The sequence below is a fragment of the Pinus tabuliformis genome, chromosome Q (assembly GCF_031772625.1).
Source record: "Pinus tabuliformis cultivar Carrire ecotype Pingquan chromosome Q, CPIR1, whole genome shotgun sequence".
Taxonomy (NCBI): domain Eukaryota; kingdom Viridiplantae; phylum Streptophyta; class Pinopsida; order Pinales; family Pinaceae; genus Pinus; species Pinus tabuliformis.
Genome location: NC_142296.1, coordinates 127,786,760 through 127,799,695, shown reverse-complemented (window position 1 = coordinate 127,799,695; position 12,936 = coordinate 127,786,760). Strand labels below are relative to the sequence as shown.

Genomic DNA, 12,936 nt, shown 5'->3' with positions numbered 1-12,936 from the left:
TTCAGCCCCTAAAATTTCGGGCCCCAAAAATTCCAGCCCTTCAAGGCAAGCCATTAGGGTTAGCATTTGAAGTCGAATTCAACCAGGGCATGAGCGTTGAGCTGGTTGGAGCACGCTCTACCTCGTTGAGTCTTAAAACATCCAAATCTAGCAATTTGCATGGTTGGAAATCCCTCCCTAGTGATGATGTCATCAACCCTAGGTGATTCTAGGGCTAGAAAAACCCGAATTCTGCATCAAGGCTTCAACTTAGGGCTTGTTGAAGGCTTGTGGCTCCAATTTTTTTTATCATATTTTTCTTACAAGCCTTTTCCTGGTTTTATATGCCTAAGTGTGCCATTTGTGTAGCCTATCATCCAAACCCTAGGCTACAAGCTTTCCTTGTGGGTTCCTTAGAGGGTACACTATTCCTTGTTACATTGGACTGAACCTTGTTCTTAGTTTGAGTGCCCTACCTGAGCCTATTAAAGTTGTCACCTTTGAGCTATTGCCTTGGAATATCTGTTAGGTGACCTTAAGGTTTAAACTGTGAAGCCTCCCATGTGGTGAAATTCCACTAAAGAGCAGGAGGTGGATTGCTGAGGTGACAGTGGCATCCACCTCATTTTTGTCTCTTGATCTGGCTTTTGCCTTGTGAGCCATCTCCCAAGACCTGCTAGATTTTGAGGCAACAACAACCATGTACAATTCCACAAAATCATATGCAGTGTGTTAGAGAAAACAATACTTTGTTTCAATTTTCTTTTGGTGTGCCTCCTAGCTCTGGAATTCTATCTGCAACCAATTTCACTTCAAGTGCTTCCACTTGAATTTAGAATTTATAGTACAAGGATAATATCAATACAATCCACAAATGAACATAATTGTCAAAAACATGGTAATAGGAATAATACTCACATCTGCCCAAAAATCCACACAAATCTGCAAGGTACTTTCAGTTGATGGCATTCCTACAAAATAGCACCAGTAATGATATGCACAAAAAGGTTGTATTTGAAAATCCATGTTTTGTAGGTTCTTGCAATTGATATAGTGCAGTTTGGTGAAGGTCAATGTTTGGTAATCCTTAAACAACACTTATATTGCATGTTGTATGAAGCATTTTGGAGCCAATATTTTTAGTTTAAGAAATACTTCTCTCGACTCCATGCACAGATCTGCTTGAAATTGTTGTTGCTCAATCATCTAGAGCAGTGAAACATGAATCTCCGATCACTCGCAATTCAAATTCTGCTCTTGCTTCAAACAATCTGATTCAACTCTGGGTGAGTCAAACTCACATTGACCGAATTTGACTCATGGTCAATGCGAGTTTGACTCACAACTCACAGATTAATTGCAATTTAGGTGACTGAGATTATTTTCAGCCCTCGAATCGGCGAGCACAGGTTTTAACTTTTAGCGTTGCCACATTGTTTTCCGCATGGTTTAGTTAGGTTAAAAATTAGATGTCGGTCCATAACTCACTTCTCACTGCTCAGACCTGGCAACTCATGCACCAAGAGGGTAACAGAGGCATGATTTCAATTTCAGTTTACTTCGCGTAATAGAGGTGTAGTGTAATAAAGACATAGTGTGCGGTGTGCTCCAGCGTTGGCTTCAGCGTGTGCTCTGTCATAGATTTCAATAGCAAACCATTATCGTATCATTTCAGCAGCAATCAAGAGATTTCAGTTACCACTTTTTTACTGATTAGTATGAAGTATTTTATAAACTTTTAGAAGCAGATGCTTCTGGTTCTATGTAGTCACTGGTTAGGAGTCAGTGCTCAGTACTTTGGATCATGTTTGGACTCATAACATATTTGAGATACTTATTCATTCATGATATTTTGGGCATCTATTGATATTATGCATTGTTTGGATATGGCTTTATTGAATATCAATGAAAAATGTGTTTTTTTCAAATTCGATATATGTGCATATCTTTATTTATTGAATTTCCTGGTTTTTTCCCGACTTTTTCCAGATTTTTTCGTGATCCAGTCAAAACTCTTCGCTCTTTTGCCTTGCCAATTTATTGTCGATTCCGAGTCTGGTAACATTGTTCTAGAGAGACTCTATGCAACTTGTGTGTCTCTCTTTCATCTTGGGTTTAACAATTATCAAAACAATCGTCCAACTATCATTGACCAACCACTTGGCTTTATTTCTGGAGATTACAGAGACTCTGTCCACAACTTCATCTTCCTTGGCTAGGTAAGCTTTTGCATGCTTATTAAGACATCACTTTTAGCATTCCTTAAGAAAATTGCATTCTTGTCTGTAAGCAATATTTATCGGAATTGGAAAACAAGATCAAATCCTACAGTCCAATACAGTTTACCCCCTGAAACGTCTAAAGTTAAACAGTTGCCTGAACTTCACCAACAAAGAGCTTCAGGCTGATTCCAATCTTAACTAGTCCCCAACACATCAATGATTCAAACCTACTCAGGGGGTAATATGGCCACAAAAGAATAGGAAAAACATTTGATTCAAATTTTTCTAGATATGACCTTACATGTTATAAGTGAGCAAATTGTACATAATTGGTATCTAATAGTTTGGATTTATAATGACATGCATAAATATATATTTATTTCTAAATTTTTCATGTTCTACTTGTTTTTTGATTCACTAGTTTAATTGATTCTTCAATCTAGCTTCCTAGCAGATTCCAGTCTGATCCCACTCTAACTTTCACTCGATTCCATTTTTTAAATTATTGGTAGAGTACTCACTATCACCTCACAAAGATTTAATGGCAACAATTCATATTCAATCTCCTCAGTAGAACTAAGAAAGGATGGAAAACCTAAACTTGCATTGTTTTGTAGCCACCAACTCAACATCCTTACAACCATACCAATGGGTATGGTGCATAACAGGAACTCGTACCTTTGAGGCCTCATCAGGGCCCAAGCTTTGTCAAATTGGGAACCCCTCTTTTCTAAATTTTGGAGTGGCAAGGCACTGAAATTTCATCATTGTCCAGTTTTATTTCATAATTCTAGAAATGGGAGAAAGTTCCATTGCATTGCTCGGCTATGATATTTTCATCTAGCCTTATGACAAATTCTGGGTAATTAATCTCTCTATGCATACTGACAAACAGATGAAGACGAAGCTCTCTTTTCTTTCATACTTTCATTATAAGTTGGGTCTCCAAAATTGCTCATGCTTTCATTATGAGTTGGGTCTCATAAATGGCTCTTGAGTGCTTTTGTTATTTCTTGAATGGCTTCTTGGTTGGCCCAACCACCCTAATCAGGTTCTTTTCAAGTTTGAGTCAAGGTACCATTTAAGAGGTTTATCCTCTAATTGTCCTCAATATTTTGTTTGGGATTCTTTTTGCAAAAAAGCACTTAACTTTTTGGTCCAATCCTTTGAAGTTTTCATTCAATTGATCTCTTCTAAGATCACATTCAATCCTTAAATCAACACTGATTTGTTGATCAAGCCATTTTAACTTGTGAGTTGTTTATGGTTACATCTAATCAACCCCAATCAAATGATCAAGACATTTTATATCCCAAAAGCCACTTATTTAAGCGTCTTCATTTCCCAATCAAGCCTGATTTCATGATTGTAGCCTCAAAATTTGGCAGGTCTTGTGAAGGGAGCTCACAAGGAAACAAACTAGACCAAGGGACAACAATGAGATTTGGCCCATTGTAACCTCAGCCACTACCTCCTGCTCTTTCGTGGACTCTCACCACTAGGTAGGCTTCCCTGTAGTAGGTCACCTATGAGAGATATGCTAAGTATAAGATATAAGGTGACAAGATAGGTTTATAAAGGACAACTCTTCTTAAGCACAAGGCTCAACAAGAAAGATAGGGAAATTTGCATCCACCAATGTGGCCTATTTAGGGCACAAATGATTTAGGGCTTGTTGAACAGCAAGCCAAATGGATCAACCTAGAATTACAAGGCCAAGAAAAGGCTTCCAAATCATAAATACTAGCAACCAATGGAACAAGAAGCCTTCAACAAGCCCTAGGTAGAAGCCTAGGGCAAACTAAGGCTTTTCTAGGGCAAGATCTACCTAGGGCAAAAGAATTTAGCCTTGAAATGGATGAATTAGCCACTAAAAGGGGTTGATTTTGAGGCAACTAACACATCTTCCAATGTTGAATCCTTCCACAAGCCAACGCCTTGAACCCTAGGCCAATTTCGTCCCCTAACCCTAGCTAAGAACTTATCCTTAAAGGGCCGAAAATCAATTTAGGAGAGAGAAAGTGAAGTTTAAGATAAGTTTTGAAGGTAATCAACAAAGTGACAAGGTCAGTGCCTAGCCCTTGGGATGATGGAATCTATGGGATTGTAAAATATGCTAAATCTTGGCAAGGAGTAAGGGAATGATGAAACCTAGGTCTCAAAAGCATAACTATTACTTTTGTGAGGAAACAAAATCAATTGGGAGAGCTAATTTATAGGTTCACCAATGGGATGCTATTCACATTCTACTAGTGAGTAATGCATACAATATTATCATCTAGATTCCAATCAATTATTTTCAACAATAACTAGCACAATTAAAACCCTAGATAATTAACAATTCCCTACATTAGACACAAGAATAAAAATTTATCAGATCCAAGGCACATTTAGAAGATAGAATGCATGTACAAGCCTTTATTGCTCCAAAGTACAATAGAATCCTAGATAATTAACCATTCCCTACATTAGACACAAGAACAAAAAATTTTCAAATCCAAGGCACATTTAGAAGATAGAATGCATGTACAAGTCTTTATTGCTCCAAAGTAACATCTCCAAGACCAAAGAAATAGCTCCAAATACCAAAGTACACCATAGAGTCACATCTCTACAAGAAAACAAGAAGGTTGAAATTCTCCAGGAGGGTCGAAATAGTCACAAGTAATGATGATCCAATACAATGAGCCTCTCCTCTATTTATATGAGAAGTAGGACTGCTAATTAGCCTAATAAAGCCCCTTAAACAAATTTGATGCTAAAATGTACTTGGATTACACACCAACCCACTAGGCTTTATCATAATATGCCCTAATTAGCCCACATGTGATCAACAATAAATGCTCTAAATGCCACATCCAAGGGTGATGAGGTGTCCAAAAGGAAAAAGACGCATGTGAAGTCCATGATTTGAGGGTTGGCCCTCAAATTCACCTCATTACTTCCTGTGGGGTCCCAAGATCTAGTTGGGGCACCACAAAGTGGTCTCCATGGGTCTCCAACTGCTAAATAAGGCCTATTTTGGTCCAACGTTAGGGGGTTCTTAGGTGCAACAAGCCCTCCCTAGTCTCTCAATGTGAGACCATCCTCATCTGGGTTTTGAATTAACCATTGCCTATTAAGGTGTGTCAAGGCAAGCCTAGGGGCATGCTGGGTCTAGTTGTGTCATCATGAATAATCGTCAAATCTGGGTCAAGTCAACCAACATCATGGGTTCTAGAGGCGCTCTATGACATGTTTCATCCAATGATGCTGCTAGGAGGCTCAAAAGTCTCAAAACTTCACCTATTTGTGCCAATGCACTTCTCTGGAGGGCTTGGGTACATATGGAGTAGGTGCCCAAGACTTGGGTTGCTAAACCACGTGACAAGAAAAACATGGATTCTACTGAAAGCAACCAAACATTAGGGACCAAGATCAATAATGCATCTAAGTGAACCAAGTTTGAATGTTAAGGAAACTAAATACTTCAAACAAGGATCCCCTCCTAAAATCAAGACCTTGATCTCGCAAAGGTGTTTTCTCCTGAGGCAGGGGTGACTAAAGGTCAACCCTATTAAGTGCTTTCAAGCCCTACGGGGAGGTAATATTTCCCTTGTCCACCCTTCAATTATAGGTGCTAGTGAATAGTAATGATGGTAATGGAGGGGAGAGGACTTCATGGCCAAGTGTTAGGCTCAAAGGGACCAGCTGATGGGGGTGTCTCCATCCTAAGTGTACAGATGTCAGGAGGGAGCATTCGTGGATACATGAGTTATCCATTCGACCTTGGTTTTTGCGGCTTTTACTTCTTAATTTTTCTTTGTATTATTTCATAAAACTCAACAACCGCCGCCAGGCCACATGACCACCACCCCCTGTTGTTGTCCCTATATTGATTACTTGAGCCAATACAGTCAACCCATTGACACAAAGAACATTAGTTGTCACCATTGCTCGACCAGGCACGCAGCCATCGCTACCACCGCTCAAATTCTCTCTGTTGCCAACAATATCAGTCATATTTTGACTGCCCATTTCCTATAATCTACAATTTGATCAAACTCAAACGTTTAAAATAAATAAATAATAGTGTTCCACATTTTCTGTACCATCATAATCAGTGCAACCCATCAATTCTTACAGTCACAACAGTATGATATTCTTTACAATTATAATTGGAGAAAGAACTCTCCTATATAAAAAAAGGGGTGATAATAAAATAAATAGATAAATAAAAAGGTAATTTAAATATAAAGTAAAAATAAAAAATAAATAAATCAAATGGCTTCAAGTGCCCTACTTATATAAAGTGTCAAAAGTTGAAACACTTAAAAAGTAGAAAGGAAAAAAAAATACAAAAGGAATAATTAAACCCTAAAGCTCAATTCAAAAGTTTTGAAGGATAAAAGGGGTTACTTTTAAAACCTTAAGTTCACCTAGATAAACGCAAATGGAGTCTAATTAGGAAAGAAAGGAAGGAACAAACGAGAAAGAAATTGAGTCGAAGTCAAAAATGAAAAAGGGAAGATTTACTAAAAATTTTAGTATATGTGTCAATGCGCTATTCAAAATCAAAGGATCGCTGGCGGGAAATGATGTTATCATCTCTATTGATCCTACTCAAAATAATAATTATGTTAGTACTAAATGTGCTAACCAATTAGTGATTCCTAAATCAAATATAATTGAAATGAATTTCGTTGACACAAGTGACAAACAATACGACATAAGCAATCTACAACTAAATATTGGAGACTATACTTTTGTCTCGCAATTCACTATTAAAACCTTATTTTGCGACAATAGTTATATAATATTGGGTTCACCTTGGATCGAATCGCTAGGATCTTTTATCCTAAATATGAAGAAAACGTTTTTGACATTTTCATAAAAAAAGAAAAAGATAACATTACAAGATGTTATAGTGAAACAAGATTTCGTAACACCAGAAGATATGCAAGATATCGCAAAAGTAATTTCTCAATAAAGCAAAAAAGTAATACAAAATATGCACAGGGAAATTGAAAAAAAAGCACAACTGACAAGAATGAAGAAGTTACTCGCCTCAAGGACCACAACAAGAAACTATTGACGCAAATTAAGAAACTTAAAAATGACAAGAAATCCTTGAAAAACAAACTAGAAGAATTCAACATGAAAGACATATCAAAGTCTTCGGACACAACCGTCCATGTTGAAGAAAAAGGAATGAACACCAAGCTAGCCAATATCAGAACTCAAGAAGATGACAACCATGTTGAAAGGAAAACATATTCAAAAGATTTTGTAACCAATTCGACAAATTAAGAAACTTAAAAATGACAAAAAATCCTTGAAAAACAAACTAGAAGAATTCAACATGAAAGACATATCGAAGTCTTCGGACACAACCGTCCAAGTTGAAGAAAAAGGAATGAACACCAAGCTAGCCAATATTAGAACTCAAGAAGATGACAACCCTATTGAAAGGAAAACATATTCAGAAGATTTTGTAACCAATTCAACAACATCAGAACCTAAAGTAAATCAAAACCTTGCCACACATAATAAAGGAAGAGAAAACTAAAAGAGCTCCTTATCTACATACGAATCATAGGAATAGACATCTCAATCAATCTATGAATCTGTATCACTCAAAACGTAAACAACAAATTTATGTTCATAAGGATATTGAAGTGCACACAACTTAGTCCAGTGATAACGATTCATCACAAGTTTCCAATACTCAAAAGATTCCATGGAAGATTAACTTGGGATGGTCAGATCCCTCCTCTGTGCGACAATTTTATATATCACTCCAAAGATCATATCAACTTGTATCAACAAAAATGACAATTCTGAGACAAGAAGACAGTCGAAACAAAAAAGGGATCAAGCCTTTTCATCAGCGAGCTTTGAGGACAATGCTTTTTGAGGAGGAAGGCAATGTTATGAATAAAATATATATATAAATAGTGATGATAATTGTAATAATGATTAGTTTATTAGTAACTAGTACTGAAGAGGCATGTCTAAATGGGACATGACCTTCCATGAAGAGATACCTTCCTAGGGTATATAAACAGGCCCTCACTCTCATTTGTATCATTCTCATTCATACATTTTAATATATATTCTTCTATTTTCAATGGAGATCTTTATATTCCAAGTCTTATGGAGTATTTAACTAAGTATGAACTCTGTTCGTTACAAGAACAAAGAAGGGGACGCTCTCAAAAGTTGGATTAGCATTGAATAGAGGCTGTTGGAGGAATACAGGGAAAAACTCGACTCCTCTTCTGAATATCTTCATACCTCTTGGCTCCAGTTGGACTGAAGCCTGACTATCTTTTCATTTCATTTTCTATGCAATGATTACATGATTTTATTTCAGACTCTCTTCTAGCAGACTTATAAGCTTATTTCTGATATACATTCTGAATATCTTGAGAAATCTATTTTTGTACCTTTATGGTTCAATGATCGGACTATTGTAATGGACAGTAGAGACGCCTTGTATGCCTCTCTTTTTTGGACTCCTCACAGTTTTGGCATCACCCAGTCGGAGTGCTTATCAGCATCTATAATATAATATTGTTTTTTATATAAGTTTATTGGACTTTTTCCTTTGAAAGAAAAAGTGCCTTTTGTCCCCGACTTTTTAATCAAGCCTGATGTTGAAATCAGGCCATTGGGTATATTATTTGAAATCCTTTTAACAGCCCAATGATCTGGATCTTTGTTTGATAAGTTTGAAGATTCTTTTAAAGAATGCAAATTACCAAAACTTGAAAACATGAGCAAGAGAACTTAAGAGCAGAAATGAACAGCAGAGAAAACTAGAAAGAACTCATCCAGAAACGTCTCTGAAGTTCATCAGCTTTGAGACCTAAAGAATCCCATCTACCCTAAATCCCATCCTCAGAATGAGGGGAAGAAGCCAGTGGGTTTCCTTAGGATATGTATTTTTTTTAAATTTAGAGAAGATGAAGATTAATTACTATTATGGTCGGCTAAAATTAAATCGCTAAGTACATTCTCATATCTGCAAGTAATGCAGTGCCATCCAGTGAATAACATACAAAAGAGGCTTAAGAAAAAGAAACCCATGTTTAAAACCTTGAAAATGGGTGCAGATGAGGCCAGGGGCAATTCCTGGGTGATTTTGATTGCATAGATACATGAACAGGTGTAACTTTCTATAAACAGCATTTCTCCAAAAAAATCATAAACCTTATGACTAAGGAATCGAGTTAAAAAAAAAACAACTAGTACTGAGAAATGTAAAGAGTCTCATTTTTAAACTTAATCTAGCACCACTCAATACAAAGAGCTATCTGCTTAGATTGAAAAGAAAAGAGTGAAAACAATTAAATTCTGGAAAACATCAAAACATTTAATTCTTATGAATCTATGCAATGAATCAATAAAGCACAGAATTCCCTCAAATACACCCAGCAAAACAAATTGGAGCAAAGGCCTCGTACCTGATATCCATTAGGGAGTATGCTTGCATGTGATCATGGTTAAGCAAAATAAGAGGTAAAAGATCAACACGCAAAGACTCTAATCCGAGATTCTCCAAGGTTGAAAGAAATCTCTGCCTCACACTATCACAGCAAAAGGGCTTACACTTAACAACAAGTCGTGATGTAGGAATTGCACACAAAATCTTTGCCCATACACGCAAAACTCGCGGTGTTATCTGAAGCCAAACAAAATAACTGCACAAAGTTAGAGTTGTTCTGTACATCACAGTGCAGTATAAGACTAGCACATGAGGATCACCTACAACTAGTAGAACAGAACAATCTTACAAATGTAATGTTTTCATCATAAAGGAGCATCTTTCTACAAAAAATTTGCTAATCACTTCAAAAATGCAAACACAAAAAGTGGAAATATATATCTAGAGAGCAGCACTCCTAAATTAGCAAAAACATTTCTTAAGCAGGATGTCATTCCCTTCAGGAAATAATCATTAACAAAATATAACAGCTTATAAACAAACAGACATGATTAGACCATAGAAGCCACAGACCATAAATCAAGATACCAAACCAAGAGGGTACAATTCCTACTCATGATATAACCTTAATAACATGAAAATTGAAGATAGCCATAATTTTTTAAAACATGGGTTCTGGATATGAGAAATCGGCATATATATATATATATATATATATATATATATTGCGCTGGTTTCCAAAACAAGGGAACAGCAGAGATGAACGGGTGTTCAGAAGGGCAAGAGCACAACCCCAAATTTTCAAGGCGATGAAAAAAGTTACTATAACATAATAAATATTTAAATTTTTCACAATTTAATGTTATAAATGTATATTATATGAATTTATTTATTGTACACATAATGATATATAAGCTTATGGTTATATTATATAATTTTATATAACTGACAGTTGAAAAGAATACCAAATTAGAATGTTGAATAGATAGGAATAAAATACATAGGAGATGATAGATTATAAGTTATGACTACAAAGAGCCTAAGAGGTAGATATATTGTATGTGTATCATCATGTAAATCCTACGAGTGATTGGCTGGAAGTTTGCAAACCCAGCAAGCGCTTGGCTGGAATTTGAAAAATTGGAGAGGTAATTTTTTTTTACTCAGTGATTTTTTGTTTCAAGACAATAAACAACAGATATTAGTCCAGTTTAGCTCATAGTCGCATTTCTGCGATAAAGTGCATTTTTCAGCAGGTTTATAAGTTTTCCAGCAAGAACTTTTGTTTTCATCTCCAAAATCTTCAGTCTGGGAAAGGAAAAACAAAATTTTCTTGGCTGTAAGTGTCCAAAACAGCAACATATTTTCACCAACATTTTGATTGAAATTTTTGTGCTCTGATGACTACTTTGTCTACCATTATGTTAAGAGCATAAGCTGAAATATTTTGGGAAGAATTATAGCATGTTGAAACAGCGTATGTTGGCCATTTTTAAGTACAGGTATTTGGATTAGCTTGTGTTGGTCAAGGAAACATGACTAACCACAAGTGGAAATGAACAGACAAAGTTTGATGAGTAGAATATAGAAGCATTAATGCTGGTAAAGTTTTTAATGATTAATGAAATGCTTCCTGGAGTTCATACTAGAGGTGATGTTACAACGATTTGGAAACTACTAAAGGATTTACAAGAAACTTCAGATAAATAAAGAGCATTCTTCCTTAAAAATTTATTGTTTTCAACTAAGGAACATGGCATGTCAATTAGGGGCCTTATGTCCGTATCCTGCATAGATCCTGTTACCGCAAAATCGAGCAGGCCAAATGCAATGCCTCACTCGGTAGGTCAGACCTCATGGCAACAAGAGATCAGCTACCATTGTCACCTCATCAGCCTTTTTCCAGCTATTTAGTGGTACTAAAAACACAAGGTAGAGTTCCCTATAAGGACCACCTAAAAGGTATTCAATAAGAAGAGTTCAAGGTGATGGATGGAGTATAATGATTGGGATAGCATACTGGCAAAGCCTAGAGGGCTAAGATAATCTTTACCAATGTACAAGCACTTTGTCCCTAGACCACTTAAGTAAACCATAAGGCTGTTATAAGTTAGGGTTTGATAGATTTTCAATGATAGGACATGCAATGTCACATAACAGCCAGAAGGAATAGTCTTATAATGACTAATAAACAAAGAATTGGGACTATCAATTAGATATGTAGAGTTTAAAGTTTAAAATGGAGTTTTTATTGATGAAACATGCATAAAACAGCAATATAACCAAGACGTCAGCCCTAGAAATAGGGTTTTAAACATGTAATAAATGCTAGATTTCGCCTTTTTACAATTATTAAATGCAATCCCTATTTAGAGGGCATTAACACATCAAATAAAAATGTCTTTTAGCAATATTTCAAAGAAACCCTAACCCTAGCCCTAGATATCTAGAATTTAAGAGAGAAGAGAAAGAAATAAGCCGAAACAAGATTACTTGGAAGCAAGAGTGGGAGCGGGGATGTTTGCAAAAGAATTTACTTTCTATTTCATGTCTAGAAGATAAGGGAGATAGAGTTGCTTTTATAGATGGAAAAGTTATGGTATGGTATAGAGGCTCTAGCATCAACAATACAAAAATCAATGGGATTCATGAAAGAAGACTCTATAAGTTATTTACACCTCTCTCTCAAGCCTTGGTTCACATAGCAGATTTAAACACCTTCATTACAAAATCTTACCAACACTAAACACAATGATGAATGCCATCCCTCAGCTAAAGGAGGATCATGAAGGAGTTTGCAAGGGATATGCATTAGGTAAAAATGTTAAGAAACCATTTGGAAGCATTGCTTCAAGATCAAAAGAAATCTTGGATCTCATTCACTCTGATGTCTACGGTCTTATGTCTACAAAATCTCTTGGAAGTCATCTATACTATGTAACTTTCATTGATGACCGCTCAAGGAAAACTTGGATCTATTTGCTAAAGTCCAAGAATGAAGTATTCAAAAAATTTCAAGAATTCAAAGCAGAAATAGAAAATATTACAAAAAGAAGGACAAAAGTGCTTAGATTTGACAATGGAAGAGAATATACATCAAAGGAACTCAGCTTTCTGCAAGGAGGCCAGAATTAAAAGGAAGCTAATAGTTCGATATAATCCAGAGCAAAATGAAGTAGCAGAATGAAAGAATCATACAATTGAAGAAAGTGTGAGAACCATGTTACATGATCAAGACTTACCTCATTTTTTGTGGAGTGAAGCATCCAAAACAGATGTCTACATTCAAAGTCAAGGTCCTCACGG

The 12,936-nt window shown here is 36.1% G+C and overlaps 1 protein-coding gene across 1 annotated transcript in view; it reads right to left on the bottom strand.

The window, feature by feature from the left end:
• The window catches only part of SPY (Tetratricopeptide repeat (TPR)-like superfamily protein), a 310,171-nt gene that overhangs the window by 29,848 nt on the left and 267,387 nt on the right, over window positions 1-12,936 (bottom strand). Inside the window, exon 16 of the mRNA XM_089384094.1 lies at window positions 9,650-9,867. Within this exon, the coding sequence (XP_089240220.1) occupies window positions 9,650-9,867 (218 nt within the window). The remainder of the gene's footprint in view (window positions 1-9,649; window positions 9,868-12,936) is intronic.